This window comes from Grammomys surdaster, unplaced genomic scaffold (assembly GCF_004785775.1).
Source record: "Grammomys surdaster isolate TR1022 unplaced genomic scaffold, NIH_TR_1.0 273, whole genome shotgun sequence".
Classification (NCBI taxonomy): domain Eukaryota; kingdom Metazoa; phylum Chordata; class Mammalia; order Rodentia; family Muridae; genus Grammomys; species Grammomys surdaster.
Window position 1 is genome coordinate 2,399,792 of NW_021604714.1, and position 21,832 is coordinate 2,421,623.

Consider the following 21,832-nt stretch of genomic DNA (forward strand, 5'->3'; position numbering starts at 1 on the left):
TATACATACACACACCATACATACACCACACACAACATACATACAACACACACACATACACACAACACGCACATACATACAACACATACACACAACACACAGACACATATGCACAACATACAACGCTGGCATTAGCATTCCTTCAAAAGACTTCAGCACCTGCCACTTGCTCTGGCAAACAGGTAAATAGGGCTCAGCCTCTGGCTCTGGGGAGGAGCCAAGGATGAGGAATGTTCTACCCTGCCTAGCACCAGGGCAGGTGTGGCCCTGAGGGGTGGGTGTACATCAGACACCTAGTTACAAGAGTTAAAAACACAACCTGACACCCCTGCCCAAAGAGGCATGAGTTGGCCCCATGGAAATCTTGGCAAGAACGGGACCAGAAGCAAGAGGCTCAAAAGCGTCCCAGCATCAGCTTCAATCTCTCCCTTGCTGACAGCACATCTCCACACTGCCCCCAGATAACAGACCTTCCTCACAGGCCTGTATGCAGCCTGAGGGAGTGCTGTGGTGACCTCAGCTGTTACACAGGCACCCTGAGACTGGCAGCCTAGGCTAGACCCCACAGTTCAATGAAGGGAGGGGTGAGGGGGTACATGAATGAAAGGAAGGGGTTCGTCAGAGAGAGCTATCCAAGATGGAAAGGGTATGTATGGCAGGTGGAAGGAGTGCATGGCCAGAGTCATGGACCGTGCCAGAGACCAGAGAGGCTTGAAGATCACAGGCAGAAACTGAGCAAGGACACGAAAAAACAGCCAAACTCAAGAGCCTCTAGTGCTGTAGAGCTGCAGAACCCCAGGACACAGGCCATGTGCAGGCTTGAAGGGACAGCTGGTGGCCTCAAGCACAGGACATGTCCCAATGCTGTCACAGCTGGGCAGTCTTGACAGGGCTGGTGAGAAGGCTCAGCCCAGCCCACCATTGCTTTCCATGTTTCTTCCTATGTCCCATCTGCTAGTGAGGGCCTAGTGCAGGACAAGCAAAGACACCATCCCTTCACAGGTCTATCCAAGCCAAGGTCCACCCAACTAGGCTTGCCCAGGGTGGTGGCCTGTGCCATCTCAGCCCCCATGCTTCCTGAAGTAGCCAGGCAGAGCAGAATTCCCTAAACCAGTAGGTAGGAGACCACCCACACATTTCTCATGCTCTGGCCCTCTTTGTCCAGATCTTCTCTGTTCAGAGACTTGTTTCACCAACTGCACAAAGCTGACACCTCCTGCCTCATGGATAGGTGATTTCACATGGTTCAAAGCAGGGATGTAGGTTCCAGAAGGATCTGGATCACTGCCCAGCCCATAGACACCGAGCACACTTCTAAGTTCCAGATTGAGATTTCCTAACTTAATGACAAAACCAGCTAAGAGACCTCTCACTTATGCTTAGATGTCTCTAGTGACAGGAACCTTCCTCTCTTGTGGTGCAAGAGGGACTCTATAGTGTTGGGGGTTGCTCTGGTGCTGCTATGTACTCAAATGCTGAATGCTGGCCCCCAAGACCTGGTTGTCCTGCTCCATGAGGAGTTCTCATGTACATCAAGTGGTGCTATATAAACCCTGCTCCACAAGCTAAAGTTAATTGGTTTATAAAAGGCTAGAGCCTTTGATTGAACAGTAAGAAGAGAAAGGTGGGACTTCAGGATTGAGTGAGGGGTCTGAGGAAGACCAGAGGAGAAGAGTGACAAAGGGAAAGGAGACAGGGAGAGGAGGAGGCTGCCATGAAAGGGGATGGACCATGAACACATGGTCAGAAGAAAGGGCAAATAGCAAGGGACATATGACTGGGATGTAAGTTAGATTTGCTCAAAACTGGTCCAATCTAGGCTGACAGCTAGCAAATAAAATACTAGGATGGTATGTCTTTTTGTACAGGACAGCTAGACTAAATGATTCTTTTTACACTACGGGGTGCTCCTAACCTGTCAACTTGACACAGCCTAGAGTCATTGAGAAGGGAATCTCAGCTCTGTGATCTTTATGTGGTTTGGCCTAAGAGTATGTCTGTGAGGGATTGTCTTGATTGTTAATTGTCCTAGGAGGGCCCTGCCCACTGTGGGCGGCACCATTCCACAGGTCGGTGGTCCTGGGCTGCATAAGAAAGCTAGCCAAGCATGAACCTGAGGAATCAGCAAAGAGCAGTCCACCATGGTTCCTACCTTCGAGTTCTTGCCCTGACTCCCTTAGCAATGGACCATGACCTGAAAATATAAGCCAAATAGAGGCCCCTGTCCCCCTAAGCTGCTTTTGATCAGTGTTTTTATCATAGTAACAGAAAGGAAACAAGAATACGTCTCTATTCTGCACTTTATAAACTGCCTTATTATCTGTCATTATTAAAAATAGTTCCTACGGCTTATACTGTCTTGCCCCGTTTCATCTTCATAACCCTTTGGTAAAGGCACTGATACTAGAGCTATTTCATAGAAGAGTTTTCGAAATTTAGAAAATAAAACAACTTGCTCAAGTCACCCAGTGAGGGTCACCACTGAACAGGAGCCCAGGTCTGTGTGGTCTGTAACTCATACACCATATAACCTTGGTGCGTCTAGGCTGGCATCTTCCCTTTGGGTCCTTTCCTAGTCCCAGCAGAAATTCTCTTGGCTTCTGTTGGAGTCTGACCTTGCAGAGCAAGAATGTTCACTCTTGACTCTGGCCAGCTGTCCCCATGGACACCAGCCTACTTCCCACCACGATGTGACAACAGAGAGGACCCAAAGTGCACAGCTCACAGAAGGAATAGTGCCCTGTTACTGCTCAAGTGACTTCCCATCTCTCAACTGGAAAGAGTCCTCAGCTCCCGCTGACCTTCCTGTCACACGGGCGGCTCTCTCCAGCACCTTGGACTCCTCAAGCCCTGAGGCGTCTGCTCAGCAGGGCACACATGAGGAGTTGGACCAGCACAGCAGTTTATTGAGTAGAGAAAAAGAGCTGGACCCAGCGGGGTGGGGTGGGGGCTTACGTTGCATGCGTTGTGATTGTGGGTTTCACTGGTCCCCAGAGATCGAGAGCAGAGCCTCTCCAAAGATTGTTCTTATCCCATTTGGGGCTTGATGCCTGGGCCTGGGCCTAAGCCAGATCTAGGCTCTTCCTGGGCCTCAGAGATCCTTCTCTTGGAGAGAAGACGAGACAGTAAGCCTGTCCCTGTCCTCTAGCTCCAGCCATTCCTAACCTTCACAGAGACCACTTGGGTATGACCCGCCTGGGCAGCACAATCCCTGACCCTTCCCCACCAGCTCTGCTCTGCTCCTCTAGACAAAAAGAGCTTTGGCACAAATTCCCTTGAATCCCTGCCCTGGCCGGGAAGCCAGGCACCGCGCGAGGCAGACAGACTGGCAAGCAGAACCTCCTGGCTCCCTGCCTCCTCGCTAAATCACTCCGTCTCTCAATTTATGACATGTTTATATTTCTGAAAAGTGGTAGCTAATTTTAAAGTACTAAAATCAAATCAAATTTCTGGGTAAGACATCAAGGAGAAAGGGGGGGGGGGAATTATTTGTGCAAGGCTGGAAAAACTAATCAATGCCAGCTTTATGTATTTGCGCCCACTGCTTACATCTTCACAGACAGTACATAGGTAGGAAATACACACTACAAAGGGTCCTCACGCAACAAAAACAAAACAAAGACGGAATCCTTGGTTACGTCTGACAGAGCCAGGTACCACGTGGGCCCTCAGCCAGGAGAAGGCCTGGCCATCCTAGCCTTCCACTAAATTCCCTTTCATGTGGTCGTCTCTGTGTGTCCTTCCTGGGAGGCATATGGCTAGTGGAAGCAAGGATTCTATTGCGATTCTTCTACCCATGTGCCTTGTGGTGACGTCACTTTCATGGCAAAAGCAACAGCTTCTCTCTGTCTACACCCAGAAGCATCCAAGAGCCATGCAGAGGTTTTCCCCAGGTGCTCAGGTGGGGAGGAACTCTCAATGCCCATGTGAAATCCCAGAGCATCTGAAGAAGAAATGGTCACATAACAACTGGAGAGGGGAGTGGGGCTTAGAAATCACCTTGTGACCCGCTGTGAGGGCTCATGGAGCAGGCTCAGTTCCTTACTGGTAGCTGTCTACCATCAGGACAAAGTCTCAGATATTTAAGTAGATAAACTGAAGCCAAATTATTTTGAAATTTGTTCATAAATGTGCTCTTGTACGCATAATATGTTTGCTCTGTAGGTTGCGTGTATGTGTGTGGACACAGAGGCAAGGGGGACACTGAGACAGCCACAGGGAGGCCACCGGAAGGCCTGGGAGATGTGTCCTCACATGGAATGGAAATCCAAGCTTAGGAATGGGCCAGGCTCTGTCTGTGCCCTGTCGGGGACAAAGACGGTGAAAACAGACATAGCCAGACAGGTTCAAGACTGGCTCTGAGACATAACTGCAGGGCTTCTGGGAAGGAGGGTCTCTTATCCCCAGCACTGGTACCTCTATCTCTCCCTATACGACAAGGCTACCATAACCCCCTAAGCCTTCCGCAACCTAAAATACTGAGCACTGCTCCCCACTCCTGGACTCCAACCCTCCTCGTCGCCTCGGACCTCTTGGTCTACATGCATAATAATTCCCTACACTTTTCTATAATTCTCTTCCCTCTTTCTTCCCACTCTGCTCTCCCAAGGACGCTCCCCTTCCCAGTCTGTCCATCCACCCACTCCAGGGCTGCACACCGATAGAGAAGACACTCAGGTGCTCGTTGCCTTTGCTTTAAGCCAACAGACACTCCTCTCTCTCGAGTGCATGCCACTGGGGTCTCTGCAACATGTCCCCAGCATGTCTGCTGCTACATACCTGACACATGAATAACACAGGTGGAGGGTGCCTAGGACTTATCTTTCCAGGTGTCCCAAATGGCAGGACTTCCAACAGAGCCCCAGATGTGAACACCAAGATTCCGTCCATGTTGCTGTCAACGGCCTTCCCACAACAGACCCTCCCCCAGTTCCTTCCTTCTCTCTTCTTCCGGGGCTAGCTGTTGTCCTCCACCCTGTGTTGAAGGTCACTTTCCGTTTACTCTTTGGGGACTCAGCTCCTGCATCCATGGCTGTCTCTTTGGTATCATCGCATAGAGATCTGTTAGATCAACATTCAACCCCATCCAAGTATTTCCACTCCCCGCCCAGCTATAGCTCAGGAAAGGGCTCTGTACTCGCTGCCTCATGCCCCATGTCTCCCTGTTCCCTTCTACCTACTACAAACTGGCCTCCAGACCCACCGTTTCCCAAAATATGCACTTACCTGTGACTACCCTGTGGCTGGCCACAGCTGGCTATCACTTCCTTGCTTGGTCCCGGTCTCCTGTAAATCACATGCTCTCTGAGATGTATTCCCAATCCTGGCTTAAAAGACCTCATGTTGACAGATAATTCCTGATTACATCAGCCACTCCAGTTCTTCTCAGCACTCCTTCTACATGTATGTACATCTTTGATGCTACCCAACAACCCCCTTTGATAGAGACCCAGATCTCCACCAGGCAGGCTAACTTCAGAGAACTCTAGGCTTGTGGCCAGACCCGATCTTCCTCCCTTGACTTACTCACTTTACTTACTTACTTACTTACTTACTTACTTACTTAGTTGAGAGTCTACGACTTCTGGTAACCTAACACTGCAGTCAGCTCAACTGCATGCAGCACCCAAGAGTCCTGCAGGGTCCAGACCCTGAAATGGCCTTGCTAGGTTATTTTCTCTGAGCCACGGCATGAGAGAAGTGTCATCCACTACCCTAGGGCAGGGTTCCTTTTAGGGCTTTTCTATGCACAGGCATGACAAAGAATAGTGAGGGGTAGGGGGGAACAGGCCTCTACTAGTCTTAACAAACTTATATCTGGATGATATAACTTTTACGACTTGATAATTAAGACAAACAACCCAATTTAAAACTAGGCAAAGGATCTGAGTAGCCATCACTCCAAGGAATATATTTAAATGGCCAATGAAAAGGTGCCCAGTGTCATTAGTCAGCAGGGAAACTCAAATCCAAACCACAGCGAAATGCCGCTTCACACCCACTTGGTTGGCTAGAATCGAGGTAAGATAATAACAAGTGTTGGCAAGAACGGGGAGAAACCAGAGCCCTGACACATCGCTGGTGGGAATGTAGACTGCACAGCGACTTGAAAGCAGTCTGGCAGCCCCTTACCCAAATGAGCAGCACTGATGCAAGCTCCAGAAAGTCCCCTCTTAGGTATAGACCCAAGACAAACAAAAACACATCCACACAAAAACCTGTCCACAGACTGTTAGCCTCCATTGCCAACTTGATGGCATCCAGAGCCACCTAGGAGACACACTTCTCGGCTTGTCTGGGAAGGCATTTCCTGATGGGTTTAACCAAGGAAGGGTGAGCCACCCTGATCGTGGAAAGCATCATTGTGTGGCTCTAATCAAAAGGGGGGAAAATGGAGAAGCAAGCTGAGTCCCAGCATTCCCTTCTCCTGCTTCCCGCACAAAGACACAGTGTAGCCAGCTGCCTCGCGTGCTACAACCTTGCCTTTCCGTACAAAGACACAGTGTAGCCAGCTGCCTCGCGTGCTACAACCTTGCCTTTCCGTACAAAGACACAGTGTAGCCAGCTGCCTCGCGTGCTACAACCTTGCCTTTCCGTACAAAGACACAGTGTAGCCAGCTGCCTCACATGCTCACAGGAAGGCCTTGCCTTCCTGCCATGATGGGCTGTCCCTCTTCTTAAACCCTGGAACCACAAACCAATCCTTCCTTTCTTCCTTAAGTTGCTCTTGTCAGGCATGTTGTCAGAGCAACCAGAGAAATCCCTGACTACTCGGTGTTCACGGAAGCACTGTTCACAGCAATCAGAAAGTTCAGGAAGCCCCAGATGCTTATCAACCAAATATGACACATGCACACAATGGATTATCTACCCATAAAAATGAATGAAGGGCCAGTGCATGCCACAGACATGAGCCTGGTGACAGTGCACCAAGTGGAAGAAGCCAGATACAAAAGATGAGGAAAGAGAAGAGGAAAATGCATAGATAAAGCAGTTGGGTGGCCACCGGGCAGCAGTATGGAGGGGTTGCTCTGGGGCAAGAGATAAGGGACACCCATTTCTCTGTGAACTGACAGAAACCTCAGGCTGACTGTGGAGGCAGCTGCACCTCTCTGTGGTTAACAATCCACGGAAAGCCAGATGTGGCTGGCACACAGCTTTAATCCCAGCCCTCAAGAGGCAGAGGCAAGTGAATCCCTGAGTCTACAGGACAGTCAGGGCTACAGAGAGAAACCCTGTCTTGAAAAACCAACTCCTCCTTCAAAAACAGAAAGGGGAGGGGGAGGGACGGAGGGAAGAAAAGGAAAGGAAGGGAAAATAAGATAAAATCCACATAATTGTGTGCTTTGAATGAGTGAATTGCACACTCCGTGGTGTATCCTGTCTCCGAAAGGCAACTGAGTACTCAGGGAGACAGACACGGGGGTGGGGGTCGGGGGAACTATTCTCACAGCACCCAAGCTGTCTCCTTCCTCGGAAGTGTGAGTCAGCATGGCTCAGATGAAAGCCCGGGATGCTGTGAGGCCCCAATTGAGGGAGATCTGCTGGAGACAAGGGTGGTCAAGGTCTCAGCCAGAGCCCAGGAAAGTCTGCAGGCTGATTCAGACAGTGCCGCAGCCTAGAGGGCAAGCAGGAGCATGGAGTCTTTACAGGACGGGGCTGAAAAAGCCAGACTTTCCCTCAGTGGGTATGCCCTACTATCCTCCAACCCAGCAGCACGAGGATTCCTAGGACAAGACAAAGGCTGGAAAAAACAGTAGCAATTCAGAGTCTCCACCAGCGGAGGGGCTGGGACCTGCAATGGCCTGAGTATCTGTTCCCAGGATCAGGACATCTGTAGGCTCTGGGAGGGGCTGAACCTAGCCCATCTGTGGCAATATTGTGAGTGATATGGAGAAATGCAGAGACCCTAAGTTCTGGGAGTCCCCGATTCAAATCCTGACTCTGCTGTTCATTCAGGTAATTGGGTAAGGTGACACGACATTGCTGTGCACCTGTGTGGTCAGGAGGTAATAATACACATGCGACATCCGGACATCATTTGTGCCTTCCAGTGGCAGACGTGTGGCATCTTCATCTGCTGTTGTGATTGTCATTAACATCACTCAAACTGTGTTTTAGAGCAGTGGTTCTCACCCTTCCTAATGCTGCAACAGTTCATATTGGGGTGACCCCCAACCATAAAATTACTTTCATTACTACTTGATAATTGAAATCTTCCTGTTATGAATCATAATGCAAACATCTGACACACAGATGGTCATAGGCGACATGCGTAAAAGGGTCATTCAACCTCACCAAAGGGGTCACAACCCACAGGTTGACAACCACTGTTTTAGATCCTGGGGGCTTAGAAACAGGATGCTGGACCCAGGGATTTTGGAGTACCAGTCTTGAACCCCAGAAAGGTTTGCCCCTGATTCCTACCTCTGACACAACCTGGCTTTTACCTGCTTAGGTCTTCTACTTGTAAATGGGAAGACATTCCCAAGAAAAGGGGAAAAAAACCCACCAGGTAGGAAAAGTCCCTACCAAGACTGGCAGAGGGTAGCTTTAATCAGGTATGGTTTCTTTCTCTTTAAAACGCTGTTTTCTGACTTTTCTATTGTTTATCTCAAAAGACAATCCTGTTCTTCCTGGAATTCTACAGCTCTCCTCCCCTAAAGCAATTTGTAAAAGGAAACTGTGTTCATCAACCTTTCATGGCTGTGACAAAATGTCTGAGAAAAATCAAGGTAAAAGGAAGAAAGATAGGGCTGGAGAGATGGTTCAGTAGTGAAGAACATGTATTGTTCTTGCAGAGGACCTGAGTTCAATTCCCAGCACCCACCTCAAGCAGCTCACAATAGCTGCCAACCGCAGCTCCAGGGGATGTCTCTAACCTCAGGCACAATGCACATATACAGATCTACAAACATGTACGTGTAAATAAATAATACAAATATCTCCTTAAAAAGAAGAAAGGTGTATTTGGCTCATGGTGGTTTTGGTGCTACTATTTTTGAGTCCGTGGTGGCACAGGACATTGTGGCAAAGGATAGATAGTTAAATAAAGATGCTTGTCTCTGCTAGGAAGCAGAAATCTGGGGAAGGGTTGGGGTCCCCATGTGTCTTTCAAAGGCTTGCCTTCAGTGACCTAACTTCCGTTAGTCCCCATCCCTCGGTAGCAGCACAAGTAGCCTTCGGTGGAACATTCCAGATTCTGACTATAGCATCAATACAACGAACCCTTTCTTCGCTGCCATGCGACTTTCCAGGCAAGCAGAGGTAAGGGTCTATGCAGAAGTGACACACCTGAAACTCAACCCAGGCCAGGTTGGTACGGGGCTCTTTAAGCCTCAGTTTCCACATCTGAAGCCAAAGGTTTGGGAGGACAAAGTGAAATAAGAAGAGGAGAACACCCCCACAAAGTCTGACCCTCAGGAGGGTATGGTCTTCTAATTTCTTTCCTTCCTGGGCCGATCTCCACGATGTGACCCCAGCTTCTCTGTCAAACACGTGGCCGTGACAACTGTCCTCGCTCTTGGATATTATTTCAATCATGCGAGGAATTTGCAGATCTATTGCCACCCAGGCCACACTCCAGACCCATGACGTCACGCCTCATTTGGAGGGGCTTGGACCATATGGTATGCCCTCAAAAGCTACCCGGGGTTTTGCCAAGAACCACACACCCAAACTGAAACCTTCTGGTTCTTGGAACGGGACTCGAAGGGATGACGAAGGATTCTTTCATAAAACGGACAGTCAGCATGGGGTGGCCAGAACAAATGCAGAAAATGGACAGGAAATAGAAAGCCCAACGGACCATCTGTGCATGCCCTGAATGGGGTCCACCATTTGCGCATGCCCTGAATGGGGTTGAGCCCAGCTTGCGTCTCTATTCCTCTGACATTGGACTCATCCCACCTCTGCAGGGAGTGACCAAGGACTCCTGAGACCACTTTCTCTGTGCCTTAGACCATCTCAAGACCTCACCATCTCCTCCCCACAAACACAATTTCTTTGTGGGTGATAACTGCTCACAACAGTGAGGATCTTGAGGTCCAGGAAAGGACTGAGAGGGTATGAGCCGCAGGCAGCGCAGCCAATGGCAAGTCAGGGGTTTCAGTGGCCACGCAAGGTGGGAAAGTCCACAGCGCAGATAAGTCCCTCTGTGTTTTTGATGGTGATGCTGATAATGACAACAACGACATTGGTGGTGATAATTATATGTCCTCCATTGCCAACCAGACCTCAATAACTCAAACCATTTCCAGCTTGGTACGTACACTTAAAGGAGGGATGACTATTTTATCTCTACTCCACCCCACCTCCAGAGGGAGGGGTCCTGATATAGGTGGCAGGGCAGGGCTCACACCTACAAAGTGTTCTGAGCCTCCCTTTCCTCTGCAAACCATGCCCTGGAGGCCATTCAGAGTCACACTGTTTCCCCTTGGGGCTGAAGCCACCATGTGTCCATTTCCCTATATCCAGAAGCCACGTGGCTCTGAAGCTCCCTATGCCACTCCATCGCCATCACAGCCCACCATGAGCGGGCCGGGAGCTCTGCCTGGCCCTTTGCTTGGCTCTCAGTCCTGGCAGCGACTATAGCTTCGGGACGAGGAGACAGGAAGCAATCCTTGAGTGCCAGAAGACGGCATGGCTGCCAAGCCTTGAACTGAGAAGCAGCTCTCTGCATTGAGGCCCTGCAGTCCACACCCTGTAGCTCAGATGCCAACCAGATCACTTGAGGCAGCGCCAGGGAAAGGGTACAGGCAGCCCCCTCGGCAGAGAAGAGCCAGCCAGGAGAGGGCCCACAAGGTCCTGCCTTGGCTGAAAGCTATGTCTCTCCTACATTAGATCACAATTGTATGTCTGTTTCAGACTCCAGTACAAGGTCAATCTGTGGAGGCCCAGGAGAAGGTTCTTGAGCAAGGCAGGGAAGCACAGGGGAGTAGGAAGTGGGGTACACTGGACACCCAAATCCTATGCCAACAGGCTCCAGTCCTGGTGGTCCTAATAACACATTGACCATCTGGGAACCACCAGTTTCCTCTACACAGGGTGCAAGAGCAGACAAAATACAAATAAATCCTACTTGGGAACTACACCACTAGAATGTCCCCTATTGCCAGAATTCTGACACCTCACCCTCACCAATGTGTCAGTGAGCAGCAGGACAAATTTCCATCCTGCAACCACAAGGCCTCTTCAGCCGCAGCTTCATTCATTCATTCATTCATTCATTCACTCATCCATCCATCCATTGTTCATTCATTCACTTGCTTAGTTATTCATCAGAGAGGGCCCATTCTAGACACTCACAATACAATTTTTTTTTAAAAGTGTGTTTTTATGACCTGGGGAGATGGCTCAGTAAGTAAGAGCATTTGCTGTGCAGTGTGCAACTTCTGATCCGTGTGAAGAGCTGAGAGTGGCTGTGAGTGGGGACACAAAGTCGGGAAGATTGTTGGTGTATGCTGGCCAGTCAGCCTAGCTGAAAACAAGCTCTGTGGCTGGTGAGAATCTATCTGTGTCTTGAGCAAATGATAGGGAAAGCCACCTGACATCTTCCTCCAAACTCTGTTTGTGCATGAATGCATGTATACACACACACACACACACATGTACATGCATGCATACACATACATGCACACGTGGCACACACACATGCACACACATACATGCACAAACATGCACACGAATGTACACACATTCACATATGTGTACACAAACGCATGCAGGCACACACATACGTGTATGTATGTGCTCATACACACATGTTCATCTTCACTTGAGCTACCACTTCACTGAGGTAGAGACAGACAACATATCCATAGAACTGGAACATCCCAAAAGGGACCATAATACATAGTACAGGTAAAGACACTGGAGGCTAGAATTTAATCTTGGTGCTGCAAACTGAACCTGGCACCTTGTGGATGCTAGGCGCTTAGCACTCTGCCACCGAGTTATATCCCTTAGCCCTCTTTTGATTTATTTAAATTTTATGACAGGACCTCACTAAATAACCCAGGCTGGCCTTGAACCCAAGCAGGCTTTTTTTTTTCCAAATAAGATAGGGCTCACACTGTAGTTCAGGCAGCCTGAAACTGACTCTATAGCCCAGGCTTGCCCCAAACTTGTAGTGATCCTCCTGCTTGGGCATCCCAAGTAGCTGAGATTATAGGTGTGTGCCACCAAGCCCACTGGATGTGGCCCTTATAGGAGATCTGCTCTGGGGGCTGGAGAAATGAGCACCTGGGAGTTCTTGCAGAGGACCCAGGTTCAGTTCCCAGCACCAATACAGTGGTCTACAAGCATCTGTAACTCCAACTCCAAAGAACCAGACACCCTCTTCTGACCTCCGCAGGCACACATGTGGTCCACAGACATACATAAAGGCAAAACACACACATACATAAAATAAAATTTAAATAATAATAATAGTTCATTTTTCCCCACAACATTGGCCATGGGTGAGGGGCCAGTGGGAGCTCTGAAGACAAAGTGGTCCCAGGACGGTAACGTTCCGGAAGCAGCTTGTGGCCAGAGTGATGTTCACACTTGTAAAGCCTTTTCTCAAGCCAGCCTCTCTATAGCTCCTACCACCATGTCATGGAATGCTAAGCAGACCACAAGGCTTGCCGTGTTCTCCAACATGCAATGAGTGCATCACAGCAGTCCACTCTGAGACTGAGAATGGAAAGGGGAGTATCCATGGTGACCAGACCTGAGAAGGCAGACAGTCTCACTGGAGCTAAAGCCCACTCATGACACAGATCATTGATGTGTCTTTTTTTCTTAGTTGGCTTCCAAGTTTTAAAGAAGACCATGAACCTTACAGACAACTCATTTTGCATCCAGCCAAGTCCAGGAGTCCCCAGGACAGCTGGGTGGCTTTCAGTATCCAGCATTCTGAAGCTGTTGCCATGGCTACCATCTCACTGGCCAGCACTGGCCTAGAGTCAGCACTCATGTGAACCCTATCCTTTTCCTTTGAGTAAGGAGAGGCTGGTGGATTGTGGGATGAGCCTGTGCACCCCCACCTGCTCTGAGAGGACAATCCCTTGCCTATATGCACCCTAAGTCTCTTTCTGTACCTGGGCCTTGACTTTCACAGCTAGGAAATGAAGGGGGACCAGAGGCCCCAGAACCTCTTGAAGACACAGCATCTCCAAGTCAGGCTAAGGACAGAGAAAGGGCAGGGACTGTTCTGAGCTGAGACCTACTACAGGAATGTTTGTGATAGGGACCAGTTTCAGACACCTAGGTAGTTGTCACAGCCGCTTCTGACCATCCAGGGATAAGATGTCACGTGAACATTGTTATAAGCGGGGGTTTTACGACTTTGAAAGCTAAGGCAAGGCTCACATGCTAGAAACACCATGCCAGGGAGCTGGCAACAAGCTTAAGAACTTTCCATTGCAGACGCTGGAGGAGCTCCTGCAGGGCACTTGCTGGGAGCCCACCCAGGTCTCTCCTGTGGAGACCAGGAGGTAGATAAGCAGGAGAGCCCAGCCTCCCATCCTCACCAGCCTGAGCCACCCACCCTCCAGCCACAGCCTGGAGACACAGCTGAGGAAGAAAACTCAAAGCAGCCCTGGCTGGAAGGGGAGGTCTTTATGCCTCAGAGCAGCAGTGAGGTGATGTCTGGCTTCTATTCCATATCATAAATAGGTTATTAATCCAGGGCCGACAGCAACACAGGGCTCGGGGGAGATGGGGAGGCAAGACAGCAATATGGATATTGACTGCCTCAAGGCTTGGAAAGTTCCAGAAGCAAAGCAACTCCACTCACATACACCAAGCAGCCCGAGGCAGGAGCTACAGGACAAAAGCCCTCTCAGGAGCAAGAGGTCAGACTTGGAGGAGGCCTCTAGGGACCCACAAGGAACCCGCTGCACATCGCATCTGTCCTGGGTCACGCAAGTTCACATTCAACGTCCCCAACTTTGAGCATCATCTAAATTGCAGCATTTAAAACAGATGTGTGTGTGTGTATGTGTGTGTGTGTGTGCCACACATATGTAGGTGCCCAAGGCTGCCAGAAGAGGGCACCAAAATCCACTGGGGCTGAAGTCACAAGCAGTTGTGAGCCACCCAATGTGGGTACTGGGAACCCAACATAGGTCCTGGAGGCTCAGCAAGCGTTTTTAAGAGCCAAGTGCTTTATTTCTAATAAACAATACTACGGCATAGTTGTATGTAACTCGGTTGGTAGAATGCTTGCCTAGTAAGTGTGAAGCCTTGGATTCCTTCTCTATTACTACATACAGGGCGTGGTGGTGGTGCACGTCTGTAATCCCAGATCTCAGGTGATGGAGGCAGGGCAACCCTAAATTCAAGATCATCTTCAGCTACATAGCAAGTTTGAGCCTACCCTGGACTACTTAAGACTTTTTCTCAAAAAAAAAAGAGAGAGAGAAAGAAGAAAGGAAGGAAGGAAGAAAGAAAGAGAAAAAGAAAGGAGGAAGGAAGGAAGGAAGGAAGGAAGGAGGGAGGGAGGGAGGGAGGGAGGGAGGGAGGGAAGGAGGGAGGGAGGGAGGGAAGGAGGGAAGGAAGGACATCCCTTTATAGGCACAGACTGAAATAGGCTTAGAGAGGTCAAGTCCCTCAGCATGGAAGAATGTTGCCGGTCCCATTCCTGTGTGTACACCCTTTGCACGTGAGACTTAGGCACTCATTCCTTCAAAAGATAGAGTCTGTGCCCTTCCCTGGTTAACTCTCTATCTGCCTTATGGTATGACTTGGCCAATACAAAGAACATCTCTAAGCTTTCAAGGCTGGACCTTAAGAGGCCATATGGCTTCTGCCTTCCCCATCTTGGAATGCTGCCTGGAGATTGTGAGGAAAGAGCCAGACAGCCTGCTAGAGGAAGAGAGGCCACAAGGGGAGAACTCAGGCCGCCTAACTTATAGCCAGCACCACGCTGGCATGAGGGAGACCAGAGGAGACCTTCCAGCAAGCCCACCCACCCACTCACTGAGAGAAACTCCAAGAGAAAGTCCAGAAGACAATCAGAATAAGGTCCACTGGCGTGGGACGAGGTGAGGCTTGAACCAGCACGGGCTCTGACTACCAGATGAAGCCTAGAGACCTTATCAGACGAATCAGATACCCTTGCCTTCCTCTTCCTGCCTACCACCATCTCAGAGTAGGGAATGCAAATGACAAAGGTACATCAGGAGATGGCCATAGCCGACAGGACTGTAAGGGACTCTTTGCCCAATGACAAGTCCAGGAAGTAATGGCTATGATCACCTTTGCTTTCAAGATAAGAAAACTGAGGAACACATAGGTTGTGGAGTTGGCCATGGTCAACATGCATGCACAAGGCAGAGCTGGAATTCCACCCTAAGTAGACCGGCTTCTCATCCTGAAAACATACACCACTGCCTACTAATGTGGCCTGAATGGGCTCCTACATCTGAGTACTGAAATCTGGTCACCAATGTGACTGTCTAAAAGGTGAGACCTTTAGTGTAGGGTTAAGTCATGAGGATGGAGCCACCAGAAGTGGGATCAGCCATCCTATAAAAGGGCTGGTGGCAACTCACTAGCCCTCACTGGCCCTCTTTCTTTCCCATCTCTCCTCTCCTCGTAGAATGCCTGCAATGCCCACTTTGTGACTTTAAAAGCTCACCTACACCCTTTGAAACATGTTCCCCTGCACTCTGTACCCCTGTACCCCTACAGCCTCCTTGCCAGTGCAGTTCCTAGGGTTGAGGGAAGTTTGAAACGATGGAACTGAAGGTTGAGTATCAACCCTGAAACCCCAGAACCTAGCCAGACCCTAGATCTGTGCAAGGCCCCCAGACTGTTTAGAGTACTCCACGTCAGACTGGGAAAGTGTCCCTCATCTGGGAAAGTGTCCGAGTAGTGTGATAATCATGCTCTCTGGAGCTTGAAAAGCTCACCCACCTGACAAAGCTGCCAAGCGGGACTTTTGCAGGCCTCTCTGCAGGACAGGGCTTTCATAATTACTTGATTGAAACACAGTTCACATACATGCAATGCATCACGAAAGGTGCAGCTTTCATGACTTGCTGCTTCTCCACGTAGGCAGTTATGTGCCTGAAGCAGGAGGACTCATTTCCCAGTCTGTCCTTTCATCTCCCCAGAGGGCTGTGTGTGTGTGTGTGTGTGTGTGTGTGTGTGTGTGTGTGTTATCATAGCTACATACATGTGTGCATGTGAAGGCTGGCGTCTTTCTCAATTGCTCTCCACTCTATTCCTTGAGTTGGTTTCTTACTAAACCTGCTCATCAGTTCGGATTCTCCCGTCCTGATCCCTCCAGCACTAGGATCACAGGCATGCACTACAGCACCTAGCTTTTTAGGGAGACTCTACGGATCCAAACTCAGGCCCTCAGGTTTGCCCAGCGAGCCCCTTACCAAAGACTGAGCCACCAGCCCAGCCCACTGAAGCCCCGTTTTAAAGGTAAAAGGACTCTGGTTCAGAGACAGCTGGGACTTAGGGGTGGGAAAAAAAGAAGAGCTGGATCCTGCCTACAGGGCCCTTCCCCGGCCCCACCCAGCACCACTAAAAATGCAGCATTTGCAGAGTGAGAAAACAGAACCAGATGTGACAACTCTTACACGTGTGGCCACTTCCGCACCAGTCCTTGACTCACAGAGGCACCGAAGGCAGAGGGGGGAGCACTGAAGGCAGAGGGGAGCACTGAAGGCAGATGGGGAGCACTGAAGGCAGAGGGGAGCACTGAAGGCAGAGGGGAGCACTGAGGCAGAGGGGGAGCACCGGAGGTGAGGGGGAGCACCAGAGGTGGAGGGGGAGCACTGGAGGTGAGGGGGAGCACCAGAGGTGGAGGGGGAGCACCAGAGGTGAGGGGGAGCAGCAGAGGCAGAGAGGGAACACTGAAGGCAAAGGGGAGCTCTGAAGGCAGAGGGGAGCACTGAAGGCAGAGGGGGAGCTCTAAAGGCAGAGGGGGAGCACTATGTAGCTAAGCCCCTTACAAGGCTAGCACAGGGCCTTGAGGCCCAGGACTCAGCTGATAATCTAGGTTCTGAGTAGAACCAGTGAGGTCACAGCTCCAATTCAGAAGCAGAGTTCTCATTCTGAACCCTGCAGTCCTTCCAGCACCCATAAAAATTGGCTTCTACTAGAACTTCCATATTCCTCCGGATATAGAGCATTGGTAGCCATGATGAGTAACCCACTGGGTCACTTGCAGTCACCTGGTGATGTTTGGGCAGTTCTGAGGCAATGGTTCTCCTGCTCTAAGTCCTGTTCTTCTCAGCATTAGTATCTCATGGCCCGCCCAGGGCAGGCCTGGATGGGGGGTTCAAAGCCCGACTCTGGAAAGCCAGAGCTGATTTTTCCCTACCCCTAACTGGAGCACAGGACCAGAAGCCTGCAAGGCCCAGGCCTGCCTGCAGATTCAGAGACCACCAAGGCCTGTCCTGAGCCTGACCTCAGGATCCAATGCTCCTTCTGTTGTAAGACACACCCTCCTTTGACAGATTCACAGCCAACTTCACCTCCGTTGTGAGGAGACTGTCTAAGCAGGGCTCCGTTCTCATTTGACCTGTGATCTGAGCCAGAGACAGTGTCCCTCCATCACCCACTCAGCCCTGCCATCTGGCAGGGCGGACATCTGGGGTGAGAGATGCCATGTTCTGCGCTCTGCAGCTCATTCATACACAAGGTTGGGAATGGACACCGAAAGTAAATAAATATAATAAAACAAAATGAAAAGTGTTAATCTCAGAGACAGGAAACAGCTTATCCAAGGTGACAGGGCTAAAGAGAATAGTCACACAGCGGCCACACCATCCCATCTGTGTCCAGCTCCAGGTATCTCCCATGCGTCAACCCTACCACCTACCAGCCCCAGCCATGAGGTGCAAGTGTCGTCCAGGGCGCTGACCATGTGGCCGTGTAAGGCACACTACTTCACTAGGTCCTGTGTCAGGCTCCTATGTGGCCCTGGTCCCAGCAGCATCTAGCAGTGAGCATGTGTCAGGAGTCTGGTGAATGGGTTCAGAGACAAGAGCAGCTCCTAAGGAGGTCTGAATGGGACTGCCCACCCCTTTACACCTTAGTGGAGACCTAAAATGTACAAAGCATCACTCCATGCCTCCATCCAGGGGGACACACAGAGAGACTCAGAACCCAGAGATCTCAGCAAGGTCCATTGACCCCGCTACCTGGTATTATACCCATGGTTAACCTTGTCCCAGATTCCTGGAGAGTATGGTGGACAATACAGATCCTGGGCACCGCCCCGGAGAGGGAAATACTATATCTCTGACAGGGTGGGCACTCAGCAGCCCATCCTAAATGTGAAGAACCAGCCATTGCCTGGACCATGCTTCTCAGTGGTGACCACATTATCTGCAATGGGAAAGGAAATGTGTGTGTGTGTGTGTGTGTGTGAGAGAGAGAGAGAGAGAGAGAGAGAGAGAGAGAGAGAGAGAATTTCCACCATCTAGAGGATGAGGGGCCACGTGGAGCAGTCAGTAAAGAGCAGAGAGCTTCGAGAAGACACATGGAGAGAAGAAGCTATGACACAATGACAGTGTGACTCCCATCGTCTGAGCCTGGCTGGGAGTCTGGCTCACACAGTGTTAGTATCATGTGACGTAATGACAGCTCACACGGTATTAGCATCACATCTGTTTTGTAAGGACAGGGACAGGGTTGCATCCCCAGCTTCTAGAATAGTAACTAGATGCAGGATGGATAGACAAATCCTGCTGGAGTGGACGAGCCTGAGCCTATGATTTCAACACTAAGCGGCAGAGGCAGGGGGAATCTAAGGTTGGAGGGTTACGTGGCAAGACCTTGTCTCAATAAGTAAATAATAAATAAATAAATAAATAAATAAATAAATAAATAAATAAATAAATAAATTCCTGCTTTAAGCAGGGAAAGAAGCAGAGAGAGGTTAGTTAGCCTATTCAAATCTGCACAGCTTTCGAGTGCAGCCACTAGGACACCCCAGACCAGTATTTCTCAACCTTCCTAAAACTGCGACCCCTTAACCTTCCTCCTGTTGTGGTGCCCCCACAACCATGAGATCATCCTTGTTGCTACTTCATAACTGTTATGAATCCCAAGGTCAATATCTGACTGGTTGCTCATCTTAACCTCCAAATGGGGTCGCGACCCACAGGTTGAGAACCACTGCCCTAGACTCTGCCTTTCTCGGCCCTGTTTTAGTCTGGGCCCAGAGGTCCCAGCAGGTAGCTGGTTGGTGAGTTCCTGGTAAGGAACACCATTAAAAATGTGCTGTCCCACTATGACAACCTCACACCTGACAGAGCTAGCACCTAGCAAGCCATGGTGTTATCCATTTGGAAGATAGCTAAGCCACTGACATGCGGTGTTGGGTACCATTTCCTCGGGAATCCCAAATCTATAGGGGGCTCTGTCAGGTGTGAGAAGGAACTTGACGCTCAACGGGAATAAGAGTGGTGTCCCTTACCAATCCATCACAATTGCTGATGGCCACAGCTGCCCCGGGCATTCCAGTGACACCTCCAGTGTACACGCACTCCTGCTGCAAGGGTTGTCGGAAGAGTTCCCGAAAGTCCTCCTGCCATTCCACCGGGGCCCCTGGTGCCACCAGCCTCCGGTTGGGCTGCAGCCTCAAGTGAAGCAGCTTCCCAAAGACAGTCACATTAAAGTAGAGGAAACGGTGCCTTGGAACACCAGGCCTCAGGGTCTCTCTCTCCAGGCTCAGGGGGCTGCGAGCCACCCGGAGGTGGCTCCGTGAGGAGGCCACTGCGGGGGCAGACACCACATGGGACAAGAAGCGTCCCTGGAAATCCGTGCTGCAGGGCACAGTCACGACATAGTCGTGAAGTTTCCCAGAGAGGTGCAGGTCTGTTGGAGGTAAACACAGAGTCACTTCAGTATGAACTGTGCAGCAGTTAAGAGGAAGATGGGAATCCAGGGGTGGGGTCACAGGATGCGGGTGGGGATGATGGACAGGCAGCTCTGAGCATCACTTAGCATAGGTCCTGTAGCCCAAGTTCGAGCACCTTCTGCCCGTTGCTACCTGAGCCCCTACAGACAGCCTGTACTTGGCTGAATGGCCTTCAGAGAGACATGAATGTGTGAACGTACATTCTCTCTGCAGCCATCTGGTCTTTTTTTATATTTAACAGAAGTAAATAAATGATGTCAAACAGAGTCCTGTCACCATAGCAACAGGCCTTCCAACCCTGAGCACTGCTTAGAAAGGGCCGAAATTCCAGATCTGCCTCAACTCCCCCAGTGTGCTGAAGTCACCAGCCCAGTCCCTGGGGCACAGCCCTTGCCAAACTCCCAAGAGTGTGGCTGCCAAAACAAACACACCTAGAAACCCAGGGGATCCTGGCCCCTGACATAGAGAAAGGAGGGGCTGGAGGAGGAGGAGGCGAGGGAATGTACCGTTATATATTTTTCCGAGGTTAGAAAGGAAACTTTTTAAAGCATCACAGTGGCTGTGAGATTTCTGCACTGCCCAGCCCTAAGCAGGATAAATATAGAGTTTCCAAAATAAAAGGAGACACAGGGGGTGACCTGCCCACTTGGGCTGACTAAAGTGTGAGGTCATGGCCCCATATTGTAGGCCGTTTGCCAGTGGGCCCCATCTTCGCACGGCTTTCTCCCTGTGCACAGCCAGTCAGAAAAGACAGCTCATTGGCCTCCAGGCCTGGTGATTCATGGACACAAGTTGGAAGAAGTTTTCACTCTCTATAGTTCCGTTTCTTGCCTCCTCAGCTCACAGCACCCATAGAACACACAAAAAAGAAGGATGTGCCCTTGACATCCCCCAGGACACTGCAAGTGAAATGTGGTGTTCCTTTATCTCTTAGCTGGACAGCTGAGACTGCGGAACCCAAGACTGCGCAAGACAGGTCCCACTTGGGCACATGAACTTGGGCACATGTTTGGAAATAACCAGAGCCTTTTCTTGTATGCCTAAAAGCACCTGAGGGATGCTGTAAGATGTGTGTGGTGCTTCTCTGCTCTCTTCCTGGGAGATTGGTCTACAGTGTCTGAGGATGCTATGTGGGAGGCTTGGAGGAGAATTAGGGTACGGGCTTCTTCCTGGTCAGAAGCAAGAGCGCTCACAGTTTTCTGCTATGGGAAGCCATCATCTGTTAGCCTGATTCTGTGTGGGACATCTAGACAGGCACACTCAGAGAAGCAAGCGCAAACAATCCCAGAAGTGGAGACAGGGCATTGAAAGATCGGTGGGGTGGGGATATGAGGGGAAGGGTGGGCTGTGACTTTTCTTCACTGGAAGAGACTCCTGTTCCCAATCCTCTCTTGCAGGTCACGGTACCTCCAGTGACAGGAAAGGAACAGAAATTACTAGAAGCATCCAAAGCTAAGCAACTCAACCCACACCAGGCGCACCGCCTTCCAATCCCCCTGGAACTCTGCCTGGTTGACTCCTGTATCCGGGGGCCACTCTGGCCCCCAGTACCCCCAGAGAACCCACGTCCCCGTGCGCCCGGCCCGCACGCACCTGGGGTCTGACTGCCGGCGGCGGCGCAAAGCGCGCAGTACCAGGGCAGCAGGCAGTGGAGCAGAGCGCGGAGCCGAGCCATGTGGCTGCGCGGGGACGGGGACCGCCAGGAGTCCAAGTCCTGGGACTGCCGGATCGCAGACCAGCCGGCAGCCTCCGCCTCCCGCTGGCCCGTTCCCGGCCCCCCGGCACGGCGCCCTCACTGCTGGCTCCAGCGGCGGCCACTCAGTCCGCCCGCTCTGTCCCGAGCCACAGGGACTCGGCGAGCCGGGCTAGGGGCGCGGGGCGGGTACACGGGCGGGGCGGGGCGCGCGGCTCGGGCGGGGGGCGCGGGCGCCGGGGGCGGGGGCGGGCCTGGCGAGC

General features: G+C 50.8%; 1 protein-coding gene across 1 annotated transcript in view; it reads right to left on the reverse strand.

Annotated features, from left to right (window-relative positions):
- Window positions 1–21,551, reverse strand: part of Adamts14 (ADAM metallopeptidase with thrombospondin type 1 motif 14) — a 77,896-nt gene extending 56,345 nt beyond the window's left edge. Inside the window, exons 1-2 of the mRNA XM_028776867.1 lie at window positions 21,470–21,551; window positions 19,433–19,833 (exon numbers count right to left, since the gene is read on the reverse strand). Coding sequence (XP_028632700.1) covers window positions 19,433–19,833; window positions 21,470–21,551 — 483 coding nt within the window. The remainder of the gene's footprint in view (window positions 1–19,432; window positions 19,834–21,469) is intronic.
- Window positions 21,552–21,832: the final 281 nt, after the last annotated feature.